The sequence below is a fragment of the Atractosteus spatula genome, chromosome 5 (genome assembly GCF_055471065.1).
Source record: "Atractosteus spatula isolate fAtrSpa1 chromosome 5, fAtrSpa1.hap1, whole genome shotgun sequence".
Taxonomy (NCBI): Eukaryota; Metazoa; Chordata; class Actinopteri; order Semionotiformes; family Lepisosteidae; genus Atractosteus; species Atractosteus spatula.
The window spans coordinates 55,756,626-55,777,514 of NC_142710.1; the positions used below are offsets into that span (position 1 = coordinate 55,756,626).

Consider the following 20,889-nt stretch of genomic DNA (forward strand, 5'->3'; position numbering starts at 1 on the left):
GGTTCATTCAAATTAGTATTAAATAGTACTAACACAAGCTTGGATTGCATTACACAATTACATGTTGTACTGCTGCATTTCTCAAACATACAGTAAGAAGTAAGTGTTGGAATAACAGTTTTCTAAGGCCCTGCAAAACCAGAGTGGTTCTGTTTTCCGGTTCACTGCATCCGTCTAGTTCTTGTGAACAGTGGTGATGAAACAACTGTACAGATACAATCTTATCAGCCTCAGAGCTGTGGAGTACATGAAGAGATCCGTGTGTTAATGTTTCTTAAATTGCACTTCCCCCTTTAGGCTGGCAAGCGATTATTTGTAATGTCTTTGAATGCAGCTATTCATCATGAATGGCACTATTTTTTGCCTGCATATCTGCAGAGCAGCGCAATCAGCAACCTTTTGCTCAGTCTGTGTGAAACACTGCGGACAGAACAGGGAATGGGACATGGATTCACTTGAGTTGAATGCTCAGTCTACATTCGCCGCACATTGATCTGACAATGTCTGAGAACTATCTATTTTAACCTCTAGACTATTAACCCCTCAGTTATCCAAGCCTTTACTGACATTATATCAGTTTGACTGTCTGAAACACAGGTGATAGAAAGGCTCTGTATAAAGTCAGCACGCAGAGGCCTGTCACGGTTAGTTAATACATCTACAAAAAGGTTTAAAAAACCAATCTAACTGCTAATCACTCTTCCACGCCAAGTCTTTTCAGATAATTACATTTCTCTCTACAAACATGTCTCAAAAGGCAAGCATTTGGCATGCATTAAAGATTCTTCAATTATCATGAATAAAAAGGTGAAATGTGTGCATCATTACTTAGTATTTTTTAAAACAAAATGTATTTTCTGGTATTGCGTATTGAAATAGTCACCTCCTGTGGTTTTGCCACATTTCAGGCATTTCAGTTTTAAAACCATCTAACTAGCCCAGGAGTTTGTTTATAGGATGGTGTGAAGCATCCTGTCTATATTTCAGCAATAGCAGTCAGACTGAGAAACAACTGACCGGATGATGTTCATTTTTATACTGGAGGCCCCTAAAATAAACAAAAACATTTCCCAAGACTTTGACCTGCGGAACTGCAGAGCCAGTCTGGAGACAGGGGATTTCTGTATATACAGTAGTGCTGTAACTGTGCCATTCCTTTCAGTCACCTTGGGAGCTCATTTTGTATCTCCTGTTCTTGCTCCCACATAGGAACTTTGGAAAATGAATTTGGTTATTTTCCATGTGAGAAGAATCTGAACTCAACCACCTCCACAGCAGTCATATTTTCGGAAGGTGTTAGTCTATCTTAACCTCTACACTACTAACCCACATTAATTATCCAAGCCATGAATGGCATTGTTTCATTTTGACTTGCCTTCAACTAATACATTTGCACCCTGTGAGATGCAGACAATAAATTTATCTACAGAGTTTGCCAAGAGGGCATTTTGGTGGTACAGTGGTTTGCATTGCATTTGAAATTCCTGGGGTGCTACCTTCATTGAGTTTCCGTGTTCTCCCCTTGTTTATGTGGGTTTCCTCCAGGTTCCTCAGTTTCCTCCCACAGACCAAAGACATAAATGGCTTCTGGGAAAATTAGCCCTGGTGTGAATGTGTGTGAGCCTTGTGATGGACTGGTGTCCTGTCCAGGTTGTATCCTGCCTTGCTTGCTGAGATAGGCTTCCCCCACAACCTTGTATTGAATGAAGTGGTTAAAGGATGGATGGATGAAATTTCACAGGATTACAGCACAGGCTGTGCTGATATCTCCTGCGGTTTGAACTAGTTTTATTTTACACTACTCGAAATACAATGCAATCTGAGAATGAATTTGGAATCTCTTTCTGTCACTCCAGTTTAGTAACCAACATAGTGGCTTCAATTTTCTTTTTATTGTTTCATCATTACATTTATTGGTTCCTCAAGATTTTGATTATAGAATAAATCAGGCATTCTTCACAGTACATATTTCTGTTTGCAATGTGTCTGACACACTGCAATGCGCTAATTTTTGCTAAAATTGAATTACTGTAGTTCCTTTTCAAAGTAGTCCTAGTGCATTTCTACAAAGCCTATCTGTAAGAACCCAAGTGTTCATTTAATTACCTACTGTATGTAATCCTTTTTCTTTCTTCTTTCAGGTGAGACTAAGCAATAAATGCTTTCTTTTGTCTGCTTCATTAAAACATCTTGTTTAATTCATCTATACAAACACCTACACATATAAAAAATCAGTCTTTGAACTTTTTGAAAAGCTGTGAAATTCCATCTCTAACCACCCACAGATATGTGCATTTAAACGTACCTGGTAGAACAAATTTAAATTATAATGTGAGAATTCCCCCTTTTATAATAGTGTGGGTTTCGCATAACTTTTTGTGACAATGGAGTGAATACAACTTTAAAGCATTGTTTCTAAACATGATGGTTAAAGACTTATAGCAGTGAACATGCTTATACAGTATTTTCATCTAATTCACACATTGTTAAGATGTTTAGGAGCATTGAGGACAGACACACAGCTTGGCTGCCTGGAACAAATTTCCTAATCATGCTTCTAACAGTATGGAATCTCATACAAAATGTGGATTTTTAAACTAGTTGCAAAAGCAATTGAATAATTTAGATGATCCTCCTTTTATTTAATATCCTTTTTATATTCTATGTAATATTTATTTATAGAAAGGCAAAGCAGTGTAAGGAAAAAGTACTTAAAGGAGATTTAAACAAAAAGTTTGGGAGAAGGTTTAAACATAATCCCAACCACTATCACACTTCTTTACTATTCCTAATTTATTTTGGCAGTATTTTGAATAAGTTGAATTTGCAGCCTTTTGTGCAACTGTGTATTTTACTGGAGTGATTCAAGTGAAGTATCTTGCTCAATGATATAACAACAGTGTCTCATCTGGGTTTTGAACCCACAACCCTGAAATGTGTAATATACAGTATAGTATATGTAAAGGGAATTTTCTAATGTTTTTCAATCTATTTTTTCCTTCAACATACTCAACAATTGTTTGAGTATACTGTACATGTCACAACTTCCATCTATCCATTTTCTAACCACTTTATCCAATTCAGTGTCACGAGGCAGCTGGTGCCTATCCCAGTAAACAATGAGAACAAGGCAGGGGCCACACCAGATGAGACCCCAGTCCATCACAGGGCAGACGGACACAAATTTTCCCCTGAAGCCTATTAACTTATCAGCATGTCTTTAGCCTGTGGGAGGAAACACATGCATACGTGAGGAGAACATACAAATTCTATGCAGATAGCACCCCAGGTCCCGAATTGAATCCAGGGCTCTAGTGCTGTGAGGCAGCAATGCTAACCACTGTGAAACCTATTGCCCACATGGCACAACATAACTGATTTATTTAAAAAAAAAGTTGTTTCCAAAAAACAACTAAATTTCCTTTGTGCTGTAATTCAAATTCAAAACACAGTATCATAAAAAAACACAGTTGCACTGATTGTTCTAGACTCTGAATGAAATCCTGAAATGAAAGAGGCCTTTTTGGGGCAGAGGGCCAATAATTACCTTTAATTTTTTATCCAGGCTCTGTGCTTTTTCGTACATCACTTGGGAGCCCTTGATGTCACAGAGTTTGTCAGCGTCTCCGTGGAGAAGCAGAAACGGCCAGGTGATGTTGGGCAGGGCTTTCTCAATCTTGGTAGCGGCGTTCATTAACTGCATGCCGAAGGAAATGCGCAGGCCTCCATGATTGTTCAGAGCATCGGTGTCATAGGCCTCGACCTGCCTCAGCACAGAGAGGGGACAGTGAAGGCCAACAGAGTGGACAAGCTGCAGAAAACCTCTCTGACAGACATTACTGGGGTGTGAGCTCCTCAGCTGAGCGAATTCTACAGACAATGCACAAAACAGCCAGTACTGAAAATATTTTAAAGGCCGTGACAAAATAAATAAATTAGTGAGCTCAAAGGTAATGTTTCAAGCCTCAGGTGCTGAATTGAACAGAAGGTTCAGTTTGTCTACTTTGTGTTTTATTTTTTTTCCCATTAAAATTCATTTATCTGAACTTATCTATGAAGATAAGAGCATAAAAACTTTTCATGAGCTAGGTGTGATTGTACACCCTCTTAGTGTGAAGATATCAATTTAGCCTTCCTATGTACTATAAAAAATGAAGTGGGAATTAACAGGGTAGTCAGAGTGTGACCACCTTGAATATTCTCTGAAATTCAATTGAACACGAATCAGTGTCTAAGAATGATTGATCTCTGCTGTGTATGTTTTATTAACTACTACCCGTTCAAAGAACAACTATTTTTGCAGACATTTATGAGCACACCTTCTCCTTAAGAAGTCAGACAAACATCATCTACAAAGCAAAACCAGAAGCAATCCGGTTCCTACTAATGCTTGATCAACCATGAAAAAAGGATTGCTGAAGGAATGTTTTTGCATGGCTGCCTCATCTTATAATTATTTATGAGAACCTTCTGAATTTTTCATATAGTAAAATATATGAGAACTGAATACTTCTTTTCAGCATCTTGACTGTCCAGCAGTACTGGACTGGACTCATGTTTCTCTTCTGAGGGCTGCGGTAGTGCCCTACGCTAGCTGCAGTTGTGCCCTTACCCTTTGCCAGCAGGAAAGAACAGTGGCTCTGTAGTTTGCTTTCCTCTAATTTAGAGAGAAGTCATTCCAGTTTTTGTTTATACAGAAAACACAAGCAAAACGCTCTGTAGAGTCCTGGCTGTGGTGGGGTGGGGCTGTATACCACAGAGTGATGTACAGATCAAGTAAGAAAGAAACTTAAATCCACTGGGCTTGTGAATACTGTGAATACTTCTTTGCCCTGGTTCTATATTTAGCTTGTGACATGAAACACATCACGCTCTGATGTAAAGACAAGCTTCTTCTTGAAGTAAAAAACTACAGTGATAGACATGAATATGTGTTGTACGTGGGTAACTCCGACTGAAATACCAGTATTCAGAAAATAAATATGAAATTAAAATTACATGCAGGCTCCAGCATACAGAACACAGATCTGAGCTGTCTCAGATAAAGGCATTTAAGGCATCCCTTGCACAGCATTATTCCACAAAAGAGCTTTCAGATTAAGGACCTTCATATTTCAACCTCTTCAAACACATGCAAAGGATTTGAATTAGCAAACAAAGATCAATTTCTTGACAAGAAATCTGAAGGGAGTGGGTGTTTATTACCATTGTAAACCCCAGTTCATCCACTTCTGTTCTAAAAATGCCTCTGCAATAGAATAGATCTAATGCCTAGAAAAATAACAAGCTATGATTTAAATTAACAAAATATCCTTTTCACACAAATTGAAGCCCTTTTTCTTTTCTCTGGTACAGAATGACTGCTACCGAGTAGCTCATTTTATTTAACACAATAAAGAGATTTTTCACCATCTGTTGCCCAGGCAGATGACTTTTTTGAAAAATTACTGGATTTTTTAAAACAATGTTCTAGCATTAGCTAGAACACCATACCAGAACAGATAGCACCAATTTGACGCTAATATCCTTTATAAGACTTATCTAAAAATACAAAATGTTAATGCAAACTGTCTCTGAACAAGAAGACAGTGTGTGGGAGCTGCAGTGAACAATGGTTTTAGTCAGCTGTGAGTACAAGACAGAGGGGGTGAGACACAGTCAGTGAAAGGCTCACCTAAACTGTTCTGTACCTCTTTCAAAGTTTGTTTTATGGCTTGACGGGCATTGTAAACCTTACCAAGAATAAAACTGGCTGTAGCCTGCAGTATATAACCACACAATTATATTCTACTGGACTGAATACCATTCAGATCTTGCCTGGTGCAACAGGGAACACCTCTGCCTACAGCCAACCTGTAACCTCTAATTTCTCTTTATAAAATTAATTCTAAAGTCCATAAAGGACTTTAAATGGTAAAGGCAACCACAATACTGTTGAAGGATTCTTTGTTTTGACAGAATATTGCAGCTCCTCCGACAGTGGTGGCGGTGATGACTTTCTCTCAACTGTAAGACATAGCTGCCATTAATACAGTTAAGATGTTTATCTGGAGCTTCACAATGCAGATCTTTTAGTCCAGCTTTCATAGTACATCTCAGTCCTGTGAGCAGTAAAGTGATAGTGTGATTTTGTTTAGTCTCTGGTAATAAATCAGAGATCCAGATCATGAGATTGACTGTGTATCTAGAGGGACAGCGCAGTGAAATATGAAATATCTTATCATGACGCTCTATGATGCATTTCCAGTAAGGCCCCAGGTTCTTAAATAAAAACATGATTAAAAACCTCAGGTCCCTTTTAATAAAACAAACAAGCATCCTTTTGAATTTAGTTTACTGGGCGGAGATAAAATGATTAGAGAGATGTCAAGCACTGATTTTCCTTTGTGTCAGCTGTCGAGATGTTGCAATTATGTGTTGAAGCCCAAGGTACTGTGTTAATTAAAAACAGTTTTCCATCTGATGAAGACAAAAATATGAAAATGTGCATGTGTGACAAATCCTTTCCTTCTCTTGGCAGGTGAATCAGTATCTTCTGTTTCTTCTCACTGTAGTTCCTGTAGTTTGATGTTTTAACCAGTCAATGGCTGTCTAGTATGGCTTCCCAACACCACTCTGAAAAATCTATCAATTGTGACAATTGTAGCAGCTGTGACAGGTTCTTTATCTACATAAAACAGCATTTTGACACAGGGTAAGATACTGCTTATAAACCATTCTCTGCATTCAACATGAAGCAGTAAACCCACAGCAGTAAAGTAGGAGATGTTACCTGTTTCTGATCTCGTGATATCCATTTGGAATCTATTGAACCCAAGGACAGGTTTGGCACCAGGTGGTATAAGAGCTTGGCTATGAATACCTGCAGGGGTGAAGGAACTGTGATGAGAAAACTGTTGCATTTCATTCATCCATCCACTTTCTAACCACTTTATCGAGTACAGGGTTGTGTGAGGAGCCGGAGCCTAATCCAGCAAACAATAGGTGCAACACAGGATACACCCTGTATAGGACCCCAGTTCACTGCAGGGCACACAGACTCACTCCACGCCCACTTTTCCCAGAAGCCATTTAAACTTCCAGTATGTCTTTGGACTCTGGGGGGAAACCAGAGAACCCAAACCCACACAAACATGGCAAGATCATACAAACTCCATGCAGTAAGCACCCCAGGAATTGAACTCAGGGCCTCAACACTGCGAGGCAGCATTAATAAACACTGTGGATCTGTGCGACTGCCCCGCCCACTGTTACTTTTCTCCTTTAAAAAGAAAAAAAAGAAAGAACATCACTAAAGAACCCAAAATTGATATGAAGCACAAGTCAGTCCATTGAGCCTGGGATGTAATCTGGCGGTGTTTATATTTCACTCATAACTCTGCGGTGAGACCTACTGCACTTGTACTGCCTCATTTCTCTCAATGAAGGGAAGTGTGTAAATTCTGTTTTTGGTATTTACCGAATCATTATGTTGTGCAAGGCTTGCAACAGGTTGCATTTCTTAGCTCTTGCTGAATTAAATCTGCAGGAAATGTGTGAACTACTGCGCATTGCTTCTTGACTGGATTTTGCTTAGAGACCATTTGAAAGTAATAATTTTGGAAGGCTTTCCACCTTCTTAAGTTACACATAATTGTCCTAAAAACCATATATAAATATCCAACTAAGAAAAACTGGATTAAAAAATGGTGTCCTAGAATTGCCCATCTGGGACTAAATCATTTCCATTAGAAAGCTGACCACCTTGAATACCTTCTCCCTATTGACTGCTTTAGATTAAGAGACTTTCAATCCTTTCTCCAACTCTAATAATAGCCAAATTAATCTCTGTTGGTACATGATATGACTATAATAAGACCTAATCAGATTTGTGGACCAGAATATATACATAAAGAACACTTTTAAAAAATCATTTTTATTTAAATGATGCTGTCTAGATATGGAAATGGGTATTAGAATAAAACATTTTAAAAACATTTGATTGTTTTGTAGTAACAAAACTGGAAATTGCAAGTCATTCTCAATTTGCATGTAAACCTGTGGGTTTTTTCACATGACTTTACAAACCGCAAGTAAATAGGGGAAGTTTGTGTGAAAACAGAACGCAACATTCAAAATGACTGGATTTCACATCTACAATTTATTTACATTATAAAAAAACTAGTTAATGTCACAGAGAGGTGGGTGTATTTATCTCTCAATACTTGTAGCCTTCAGAATGAATAAATGTTCAGTGATTCAGAAAGGCAATAATGATCTACTCTTTCAAAATCAGTCTCGCCAAGGGCAGCGCTAAAGATTATTCTTTTGCCTCTGACCAACCAAATCTTTTCTCGTCAACCACCAGAATTTATATAGCCCCATCTTTAAAGAAATTAAGATGGAAAAGCTGATTACAATCAGACGTCAGTTTTGGAGCTTGTCATAAGATTTTAAAAAATCCACACAGAAATGTTGTGTTAATGTGTCTGGTTTGGGGTAAACGGAATACCTGTGATCAGTGACTTAATCAATAACAACTTACAATAGCTTATTGGTTCTTACAAGAAAAATTCCCATTCATTTGTAATTAATTCTACTGATATTGCAGACAACTAGAAAAAAATAAATCCTAGTTGCTCTTATGAAATGTACACATTGTTAAAAGCCAAATGTTTTGTTTTACAAATAGTATATCTAGAATGAGCAACTGAAGGCTGACCCTACCCAACCACCTCCAAGCCATTTGTCTTTAAATACGTCCCAAACAACACAGCCACAGCTCTGTAGTACCACACCTCCAGCACCTGTCGTAGGCCTCTTGGAAGACAGGTGCATCCCCCACTAACTGCATTGCATGTCTATAGCACCCTGTGGATTGCAGGGGTCGCTGAGAGCAACCTACCTTAGTGGCGTTCAGTCAACTGTGTGCCACCACTTGGGGAATCCTACTTACATTCAGCTAGTGACATGACCCAGGCTTGAACCCATGATCAAGAAGCCCATCCTGTGCTTGAGGATTTTTTTAATAATCATGAGCGCAATATGTCATGGAACAAGTCCACTCCATCTTGTTCAAGCATCATTTGTCAGTGCTGCTGTATCTGGTGAAACAAGTTCAATACCAAGCTTTCAATAACTGATCTCTGGAGATCACCTCAGCCTAGTGCATCTTTCTCTCTCCTTACAACAGTCAAAACATCCATCCATCTATTTTGGAACTGCTTCTTCCAATTTAGGATCGCAAGGGAGCCGAAAACTATCCCAGCAAGCACTGGATGCAAGGCAGGCTACACCCTGGATGTGATACCATTTCAGCCCCACACACTCACACTAGGGTCAACTTTCCCAGAAGCCAATTCACCTAACAGTATGTTTGCGGAATGTGGCACCCAGAGGAAAGCCATGCAAACACAGGGAGATCACACAAACTCCACACAGACAGTTCCCAAGGTCCTCAATTGAATTCAGGGCCCTAGTGCTGCGAGGCAGCAACGCTCAATCTAAAACATTAGTTACATACTGCAAATATAAAGGAGAAATTGATTGGCTTCAGCTTTAACAACCATTCTTCACTTCCTCCTCACAATCCCTTTCTGAAGCTAAAAAAGCAGCCATGGGCACATGCACAATAAAAAGTTCTCATTGTGCTGAGTCCTTTTCTGTGATGAAGACAATAACGTGGCGTTATGAAATGGATTACTCATAGACAGAATGGAAAAGACAAAAGCACAAGCATTCACATCTCTACTCGTTACAAATGTCTTCTTATTCTTTTGGGAATGATTCAGTAATATGTTTGGTGCTATCAATCAACATCGTACAAGCTAGCCACAGAGAGCAGACCGCACTTCATTTCTCAGCTCTGAGCAGCTCCGTTTGATTGCTTCGATTTCTCTTTGATCAATGCCTGCCCACACGCTTCGTGCCTTAAAGATTTATTTGCGCACTTCAGTCCATAAGCCCCTTTGAAGAACCATCTGTCTCTCTTACTGTAGGTCTTACGCATAGAATGTTGTGATGTTACCCAGATGTGCATAACATGCAACAAGCGATTAAATAACATGTCAAGGAAATGCAAACACATTATCCTCTGCATGGTATCCCTCTTGTGGAGTGTCGACAAATGTATGCACAGCTTGGGAGTGGGGATAAAGGGTGCTTCTGTGTGAAACACACTCCATTCTGCACCTTCAGCAGACATCCAATAGTCTTTTCATCTTTCTCTGTGCTGTATATAACAATCATTTCCAGTTTTCAGTTCCATGTCCACTTCGCTAACCTGTAATATTCAATGCTATCTTTCTACAATGCCTGTAAGTTGTCTGTTTTATAGGTCTCACATTTGTTTGTATTTATCACGTTTGTTGCACATACCACACAAATGTCTACTTTTGCATAGTCCTTACCTCAAAGTTGAATATTTACGGTACTATGTTTCCATTCAATTCAAGAAACAACTAAAAAATCAGCTCAACATAACTTTCATGTTTAGTAGTTTTAGCTATCATCTAATCAGTAATAAAACACAGACACATTTTTACCTGAAAGTCCAATTCAATCACCAGACATCAACCAGCTTCCTCCAGCTCTACGCGACCAGAAATCAATGCGAAACAACTTTCATCAGAAGGGGTTTTTTTCGCCTCTCTGTTGTGTGGCAGGTTATCAGCACACGCTGTTTGGTTTGTACAAAGAGGGCTGCAGCAGATGGGCAGCAAAATATTCTCATTTCCTGTCTCCTTAAGGGCTTCGATTAATTAAAACCAATTCCAGCTCCATGAATCAATGTGTCTGGTACTTAGCGTCAGATACTCAAACACAGAAACACTGTAAAAACAAACAGTACTGAAAGGTCAAGTTGAAATCAACCCTTGTGATCCTTGTCATAAGAAAAAAGAGAAGATGGTTATTTCCACAAAGTATCAAAGAGATAAAGGAGATTGTAACCTGGCAGCAAGGCTATCTGATTTGCATTAGAAATGATCAGTATGCTACAGCTATCATAAGACTTGCATTAAAAAAGGCATAAAAAATGTGTACCATTACTTAATTGAATACGAGTGCTTGGCAGATTTTATCAGATACTCAGACACTGCACAAAGGCGATGCAAGATATATCTGATGCTTAAATAGAGTAAGTAAGTTAAATAAAGTAGTGTAGAAAGGAGGCAGTTCAGTGGATATTGGGTCATGAGATGATCCAGATCCAGTGTGGAGCATCCTGATAGGGTGTTCATGCTGAAGAGTTCAGGTATCTCAGAGAGCTTTTTAGCACTGCCTGATCCCTCGTGGGGCAGCCAGTGGAAAAAAGGACAAGGCCTGACAGTGAGACTGAAGGCCTCACCTGCCTTTCATATCCTCTGCTCCCATGCCAGGGATGGCATGCCAGTGCTAAAACAGGAATACAGTATGTGTATGCACAAAAGAGAAAAAGAGCACTCTGGTCACAGCTAATGCTGATGGTGGGGATATTGGGGTGCTGCAGGTCATCACAGAGGCCCAGAAATAACGCTTGTGCTGGCTTTGGAAAAAAAACCCAATATTTAGGATACCCAAACAGAGGGCTCTTTCAAAATACAATCAATTCTGTGCATGGCCTCTCGGTTTCTATAATTGATGCTTCAGTGCAATGTATTCCACCCACAAGCTCTCACCATGTATGAAGGCTAATCATTTTAATAATTGTATCCGTGGGAGTTCTTAAAGTTCAGAACTTTGCTCTCCAAAGGTAAAGTGAAACAGCAGGAGTGCGGCGGCAGTGATATCAGCTCTCGGGACTCGGAGACTGAAGTACCTTAACAGGAGTGGCAGATTCGGGGTTCATTTGGACCATGGGGGAAATTAGCACAAGCCCAGCAAAGTCGTTTGGCCTCTCGCAGGCTGTCAGGATAGAAATGGCTCCCCCCTGGAAAAGACACAGACACACATTTAGAGCTGCAGGCCTCCTGGACTGAAAGTAAACTTAATACAGGGTTAGTCAAAATGTTGTCGATATATAATAATGCCAAATATTTTACTAAAGTTTTGTTTTCTCCTCCACAGATGGCGAAGGATTGTAAGGTAACTTTGATATGTATGCTTTCGTTTGAAACCTCTTTTTGTCACAGTAACCCATGTAATTAATTTGTAATAAACTGTCAAAGTTGTCGACAGCAGCTTGACTAACCCTGTATATGACAAGGAAGGTGCTATATTCTGAAACAGAGCAACAACAAACATCAATCCATCCATTTTCTAACTGTTTTATCCAATTTAGGGACATGAGGGAGCTGAGGTTTATGCAATGGGGGCAAGGCAGGATACAGCCTAGACAGGACACCAGTCCACTGCAGGGCACACACAGACACGGACAAAGATACACACACTCACACCAGAGCCAAGTCTCCCAGAAGCCAATCAACCTACCAGTATGTCTTTGCACTCTGGGATGATACCCACACAAACAGGACATACAAACTCCATGCAGATAGCACCCTAGGACAGGAAATGAAGCCACCAAACCACCCTTGCAAACATCCTGTGACTTTGAAAACAGAATATTTGTCACTGTGTTGTTTTTCATTTGTGTTCCATGTCTATTGGACATTTGAACTTTAAGCCACGCAAATGAGGTTAATGGCTATTTAAAAGTCACAAAGTAGCCTAATACCCTAATACAAAAATAAACCTTTTAAGAGAAAGTAAAAGTGAAATTTGTGTCAAAAGCTCTAGGCTTCATCAGCTGTCTCTGTTATTTTTAGGAAACCCACACTGGTAAGCAGACCTTGGGCAAGATACCGTATAATGAAATACTCCCTCCGTTATTCGTCAGTCAGTCTAAAGTGTCTTTGTGACTGTAACCATTTGGATTGTTAGACTGATTCTATCAATTTAGTTTGTGTTTTTGTAAGACTTTCACAGAGAAAATCAGCACAATGTAACCGTATAATATAAAATAAAAATAGAGCCTAATTTCCACTTACCAATAATAAAAACATTGTTATTATAAGGATCACTTCACAAAATAATGCACTTAAGAGTTACTTTTCGACAAATTCTCCTTCACTTGACATTTCTGAAACACCCTTTCAGGGTAGAGAGAGGTAAGAGGACACATTGAAGTTTTTGCCTTTTCTGTTGGCAGCTTCTGCTTTTTAGGTTTGTCAAGTGTCATTCTACAGCTCACCTTAATTGTTTTTCACCTTATGTAACAACAATAACAAGGGTGATGCAGACACTTAGGAGAACAATGGTGCTGAGACTGCAGCCTGTTTTTATACCACTCGGCTCTTCACGAGATAATTGATAGCCACATTATTTTCTTTTCCAGTGTCAAGAAATCCTCTTGTTAATCTGACTCAATAAATTTACCTCCAACCGCCCCAGGATTCAGGATGATGCGCCTGTTATGAGTGTTTGTGTTTTGCCACCTAAATTAGAGAATGCTATTTTTATACACAGTGACCTTTCTGCTTCCATATCCATCAACTCCACAGCCATCCCCCAGGGGTCTCAAAATGAACTCAAACACAAGAGCTGCTCAGCGTGACTCCCACAAATTGGGGGGTTGAAATTATTCCATTTATCACAATCTCGGTGGTTTGTTTATATCGGTCAATGATGCCTGACCAGCAGGACGGGTGAGGCAGTAGAGCTGGACTGAGTTTCTTGGATGGGAGGAAATGAGTCAGAGTATAGCACATCAACCAGTATAAGAGGCCAGTGAGCTCTGTGGACAATATCATCACTGTGCTTGAGGCTGAAAAGCGAGGGAAGGGAGTGGGGGAAATGAAAGGGGAAGGGCAGTGTCTGTCTCTGATCACGAGTGACGCAAAGCTTCAGAAAAAAGGACCCAGGGGTTTCTATTGACTTCCAAAGGTCCTCCTCCCATCAGTGTGGGGGAAGTGATACAAAAGATCAACAATATACGTGGATGCAAAATATTTTTAAAAAAAGGTTTTGAAATCAAGCCAAAGTCATGTAATGCGCTAGTCTACCTTCACTTTGGGACGCTGCATGTGCTTCTGCTAGCCCGCCTCAGCTCATCAGTGCGCATTGCAGCTGTGGAAGGAGCTTAGACCGATATTTGTGTTTCATATGCATCTGGAAGCCCTGTGATCACATGTCGGGCACGATGGGTTTTTGTTTTTGAAGGAACAAGCAGGGAGAGAATGGAGAATTCCGTTACCATGGAATGTCCGACAATGAAGACTGGAAGGCCAGGGTGGCGGCTCTTCATGATGTCGATGTGCTGCAGGGAGTCCCTGATGAAGATGTGGAAGTCAGAAATCACCATGCGGTCCCCCTCACTCTGCCCGTGACCCACTGTCAAATACGAGGAGGAGGAGACACCATTAGCTCTGTGTGCATCAGTATTCAGCCAGCAGAAAAAAATATAAAGGTAATATAAATTACATACAAAAAAACCTACATATGCCTGATAATGCTGGGAATGACTCAAACTGCTATGTAACAGGTGTCACCGGAGTAAACCATTATATTCAAATGGTAAAGAGTTCAACTTTGATTTCTCTTTGACACTCACTAGCCACAGATTTGGAAAGATTCTAAGCTAAAACGGCATGGCCAAGATGTGGTACAGTATGTATCCCACAAAGCACTGGAACAGTCCCTGTCAAGCTCCACCCCATTCTTCCAGCAGGACCAATTCCATTTGGTATTGTGATTAAGGGTAGGTGTATGTGCAATTCACCTGTATATACAACAGGGCCCAGGGTTTTTTCAAAAATGTAAAAGCCTGGCAGAGAGAAGTGATGGGTTTCAGGCTCATGTTCCTCAAGTCAACCGCAAACTGCCTGGCAGTGAAAGACGCCATCTTATGTTTGGCCCAGTGAAAGCAGGAGAAGAATAAGTAAATGTATCAGGAAGGGATGGAAAGAGCAGTACATTGATGGAGATGGAAAGGCCAGCAGAGAGTTACAGAGGACATTGTTGGGTTACTGAAACAAGTGATATTCATATTGTGTATGTTCACCATATTCCCAGCTTTTCACTACATTCTTCTCCTCATCTGGTTCCCAGGCTGGAATTTATTGAACCCCCCCCCAAGGCAATACACAATTGTTCTCTGCTTTAGAAAATCTGATGTGTCTGGGCTCTGGAGTGCCAGATTTAACAACAACAACAATAAAAGAAGAATGCAAGGAGGAGCTGGGACTTGCAGTCATACAGTACATGGCACAATTGACAAAAGAAAACATGAAACAGAAGGAATGCATTAGATTATTATACAGCTGGAACCATGTGAATAATCAAGTATTGCAACACAGCTCCTTCAGCCTAAACAATAGCCGCAACACAATACCTAGAAGAAAGCTCTGTTGCCCATTTAAAGATTGTGAAAAAGAGAGAATGTTCTTCTGCTAATTGAATACATCTGCAATGTAACATGTTACAATTTTTTAAATATTCACATTTTCCTCAAATGACGTAGATCTCTAATAGAAGTGTCGTGTGGTGAAAGCAGAGCAAGATGCAGAATGCTGATGCAGAAAACAGTGACATTCAGGTAAAAGCTTAAGATCAGATTTTCAATAAACAGTTCAATAAGTCAATGTCTTCATTTTAGCTTTGTTTATTTCTCTATATATTATATTTACTGTGTTGTTCTTTTCTGTTTATATACAATACATTGACAGTTCTTTTCTAATTTGGATCAAACGTAAGAGCCAATGCCAGTTGGATTTAAAATTTAGAAAATGTGTTTATTTCACATTTGGCTTAGAATCACTACAACACAGAAAGCTCCTTCATCCCAGACTCAGTGAATGAAGTTTTGAACTTTTGACCCTGCACTTATGCACACTAGTTTCCACTGTATCAACAAAGAACTTAACAGTGATGTTGCTGGACAACATACTGTACCAACTGGGAAACTGGGAAGTTGTTCAGGAAAGTAAAATTAATGAATGTCAGTATTTAAATAACGGAACGTGACAATCCTCAACAGGGCTAGATCCTGTTGAGGTTTTGTAACAGTATAACTAGTAGCTTGTTGACGCTTCCTGTTTGTAAACTGGCAGACACATGACTCAGTAATAGGCAAAAACCCAATGATGTCCCATAAATGGTAAATTGGCATATCTGGTAATAAGGAATAAGTAAATGCTTATTCCATGCTGAAAAGAAAAAAAAGGAAACACAATGTTTCAAAAACGTTTTTTTTTTCTTCTCTTTTCAGCATGGAATAAACCTTTACCTGTTCCTGTGCAGCCTACACATGCTGACGCAGCTCCCTATTTGAACTACATCTGGTGATAGTCAGGGAAATGACTACTTAGGATTGTGAAATCCAAGAGTCCATTCATCTGTCTTTCCATGTGAGTAGAAAAGCAAAAGAGGAGAGCGTAGGGGAGTGATTCTGGTCAAGCACTGGGGGTTAACTGTCTCTACTAGGAAGAACGCCCCTCTTACAAATTGCCATCTGTGCATGCTAGAGAATGAGATATCTATTGTAGTTGCAAACACAGGTTTGGCTTGGAGAAAAAATAATTTCGATGGAGTATTCATGGTGTGACAAAGAGAGTCTGTCATCCAATTTAGAGACTACGCAGAGAAACAGGCCTGTATGATCCTTCTATCCATGCCAACCAACAGGTTCTGTAAAATTACATTTGCTGTAGAAATATTTTTCAAGGACTTATGTAATTGTGTTTGTATTCCGAAACAATGTGCTATTTCCTTAAAGACAAACAAAGGCATCTATTGCTTCAGTCCCTAGGTTGTGTTTCATAATTTTTGTACTGTACGCAGACAAACATTTTTGTGACAGGCCTTAACTTGTTAATCAAACTCTCCACACACACTGATTCAATCTGAACACCATTCCATAAAGAAAACTCAGTCTAACGAAACTTGGACTGAAAAACGTTTTACTCACGGGGACCATAACACAAAATAAGCTCCTTGTTGTCTTTACACAATTGCCTCAGGGATCAAAACCATAGCCACTAAAAAATAATTGGCTACTCAAAATCTAACTTTAGAGCTCTGCTTGAAACAAAAGCCCTCAAAATAAGCATGGCTTTGAGCTCATTATTGAGAACCGGGTACAAATCCCAAACCAGATGCTACTGCGCAGGAATAATTTCTATCTGAAGTTACATTGAAAAACACAGAAAGACATCTAACCAGTTTTCCTTCAATCTAGCTACAGTTTGATTGATAAGCATCCAGAGACTAGATCTGTTTTCATCTTTCCTGGCTGCCGCCGCCTCTAATCCATGATGACCATTTACAAAAAAGGGTTCCTTTAATGTTCTAGGGAATGAAAGCACTATGGAACAAATACGCACAAGGGAAACATGACTCAGGGGCTTCAGAGGAACAAATAGACAAGATTAAAGGAAATGGACAAGGCCTGATATCCTCTGAGCTTTATGTACTGGCTGAAAAAGGTACTCAGTTTTCAAGTAGTACTGATCCACATATACAGTACATACAGGTATGTATATTTGCCAGGAGTTTGAGTATATCTCATTAACTTAAGAGTCTTTTTTTAACAGAAAGAAGAGTTATGGCACAGTTTTGCAACCCTTCAAGAACCTCAATTAAGTGAATCTCATTTACTGCCTTTGACATCACGCACACTGGCTTCTTTGAAATGCAAATTTCAAATCAGGATAAAATTATAAAGGGAACAGGCCTGCTTTACACAAAGGATGACAGATCATTGCTTAGTGCTGAAGGAACCTTTTCTCACCTGCTCCAAAGATGTTTAATGCTTTTAAGTCTTGCTTAAAATGCCCGACTAAAATGCCCGAATGTTTAGTTACTCTTCACAGGTCTGAAATGAAATTATTGGATTTTATCTAGTTTCTCTTCATTCTGAAAGAATTTGACCATTTCATCACAACTCCTAGCACTGAACTAGAATTCACAGCCCAAAAATGCTGAACACGAAATCCTGTTCCTTTGAGAACTACAAAGGCCAAGGAGAATACTGTTATTCAGAATGTAGAAAATATAAAATGCTTAAATCATCAAACATAAAGTCTTAATGTGTCATTCCCTCACAAATGAGTGTCAAAAGAGCAATACAGCAAAAATCCAATGCTGTTCTTTTAGAGAACATGCTGCAAGCTATGATTGTGCTGGCAATCATAGTGTTAAGATCGAGTTATTATGAACCCTGTGCAGGTCTCTAAGAGAGTCAGATGGCTTACAAGTCCGGGGAAGGCGAGTCAATAGTTCCAGGCTAGGATGAATTTGGGTTGAGAGATCAGCGAGGAAAACAATTAGAGACGAAAGGCGAGATGAAAGGGTTGTCAAGATGGGTCTTCGTATCGGTGGTCAGAAGTAGAGGATGTTTCACGCTCAGGAGGCGGATAAATTCCTAGCACTGAGCAAGGACTATGAGGGAATGGAGGGTTTAAATAGTGAAGGAAGAGGAGATTGAATAATGAGAATTAATTGATGCTGGTTGTGCTCGTAACACATAGCTTGAACTGTTTCCCTCTTCAAAGAGTACATGAGCATATACCATCTTGTACGCTCTATCAAAAACTGTATATGAACAAACGAGCTGCTTTCTTCACTGTTTGCCTTACATAGTGCTGGTAAAGGAATACACAAGCAAATCTATTCAAAACAGCTTCTGCAATATCTAGGCTGGGAGAGACAGCCAAGAGCTGAGAAGTTGAGTTGAAGTTGAACTGAAGTTGAGTTGAAAGCAAGAGCCTCAGCAGAGATCAGAATAAAACCTCAGAAGCTTCTTCTGCCTAAAAATAACACAGCGCTTTATTTGTAGAGTACTTTGTGAGCTCACAATTGAGGCTCCTGCCAATTCGAGGGAATAATGAATGGTAGGATATACAGAATCTCTTGGACATGAATATTTGAAAAGAATATTTCATCTCTTGCAAAATCATTGAGAATATACTTAATTTAGTTGGGCAACCATACGACTGTGAGACAGGATGGTATATTCAGCTGTGCATCTGTGCAGAGATGAATTGCATGACCAAACGGGAAATCAAGTGTAAAACGTCTGACCGAATTTTAGCTCCACATTTCAAATTCAAATAATCTTTAAACATCTGCTGATGTAACAGGTCTCACTCACATTGCAAGACAGTCAGAGTAACATCACCCTCTACTGCTACTCTAAAGAGACATGTGAAATGTCGTAGAAGGTTCAGCATGTGTCTGGGCTGTGTGGGTTACAAGTTTGGAAGTGTCTGGGATGGAGGTTCGAATCTATGTTCTTTGGGTCACTAACACCTTTCAGTCATTGAGAATACCGTGAAGTTTTAAAGGGTTAAAGCATAACAGGTCTTACCGTTTAAAATGACACTAGATGGTGGCCACTCCCTAGGACTAAACTACCCAAAGCAAGAACCTGCCTTTTGGTGTAGAGGTTTTGACGTTTGTCTTGATTGTGCAGGTTGGGAAGGCTGAAGTTCCGAATATAAGATATTACACTGACAACAAGTCTATATATTCAGGTATGCTTAAATTCTGTGGTTTATACTGGGGTTACAAGCCTTCTCACAGTCTCAAACTAAAGACTATTCTTGAAATTGTTCATCCTGGACAGCCTGCAGTGCTTTTCACCTTTCTGTTTCCATGCCATTAGGCTTTACATCTTTTTTGTTACATGGATCTGCTGGAGACATGAGGGGAACATTTTCTTCACTTTGGGCAAATCACCAGCCCTGCAGGAAATGTGTGAAGTGGGCAAGCCGCCCGCAGAACAAAAGTAGGCTGGGAACCTAATTAGGCCTACCAGCTACTTTCATGCATTCCAGCCTGCATTCACTGCTCACTTGCCTGAGAGTAACTTAGGAAAGCAGTCTCAAGCTCCAAAAATATTCAGCTCTATACTACCATCAGTCATCTTTCAAGCACAAGAACAAAGGCTGCTGACTATAATGCTTCTCCATCACATGCAGTGAATAACTCTGAAAGGTCTGTAAAATTCCAGAGCCCCTTCGAAATTTTCAACTGACAGACTCCAAGAGTGCGGTTAAAAGCAATGCATATTTTTTGGAGAAAGCACAACTGGAGACTCCAACATTGCTTATTGACATGCATAATCTAGATACATCAATATAAAAACACAAGCAGACCTCTGAGCCAGTAAAATAATAAGTAACATACCGTATGGAGCGAGTGGTCACGTGAACTCATACATGCCAACAAGGTCAAGTTTGTACACACAGGAGAGATTCCAGTAGAGGCAACTAATTCAGCTCAACCCTGACACATAAGCTCAAAGCATCTCTGTTTTGCTTCTGGATCTCCTTCCATTAGTTTATGGAAAGAATACAGAGTACAGGCTCAGCACCTTGCTTGGTTTGCAGCCCGTGTAACAGAAGGGATCTGGGCTCTGTCTAATTTTAAATCAAGGCTACACGTCCAAAAAGCAAAACTGCAAAAATCTATGAGATGAAAAAGAGCAGCAAGTGTAATCAGCAAAAAGTGTGCCAGTCAGAATCAATGTTGAAAATCAAACCTGATAAGATGCTGGAGAGGACAGCAGTCCCAAGTGCTCACAGTCCCCCCCCACCCCCTCCCAAAAACAAAACACTGTGCAAAAGCTGAGCTTTCACCTTGGCGAGAGACTCTTCTCGTTTTTTTTAAGAAGAGATGCAAGGGCACATCAATCAGAAATACAGATTATTAATCTTGGAGAGGCACCAAACTAAGCAGCACGTGTTTGTAACTAGTCCTGGGTTTTTACTGAGATTGCTCAGCCTGGTTGGCAAGAAAAACACACATCCTGATGTCTTATTAAAGTGGCGAAACTTGGAAGGTTGATTCTTCAGGCTAGGCTCTGATGAATAATGCAAAAACAGATTCATCTGTTCTCCTGCCCTTTACTGACAAAAGTACACAACTGATATAGAGATAGTACGTATAATAAACCTGTTCCATCTCCACATGTGTAAACAGATAAATCTACTG

General features: G+C 39.8%; 1 protein-coding gene across 2 annotated transcripts in view; it reads right to left on the minus strand.

The window, feature by feature from the left end:
- Positions 1-20,889, minus strand: part of mgll (monoglyceride lipase) — a 53,109-nt gene that overhangs the window by 4,013 nt on the left and 28,207 nt on the right. For both annotated transcript variants that reach the window (XM_088916533.1, XM_088916532.1), the window contains 4 exons: positions 14,150-14,286; positions 11,777-11,887; positions 6,773-6,862; positions 3,548-3,763 (listed from right to left, as the gene is read on the minus strand). In XM_088916533.1, coding sequence (XP_088772659.1) covers positions 3,548-3,763; positions 6,773-6,862; positions 11,777-11,887; positions 14,150-14,286 — 554 coding nt within the window. The remainder of the gene's footprint in view (positions 1-3,547; positions 3,764-6,772; positions 6,863-11,776; positions 11,888-14,149; positions 14,287-20,889) is intronic.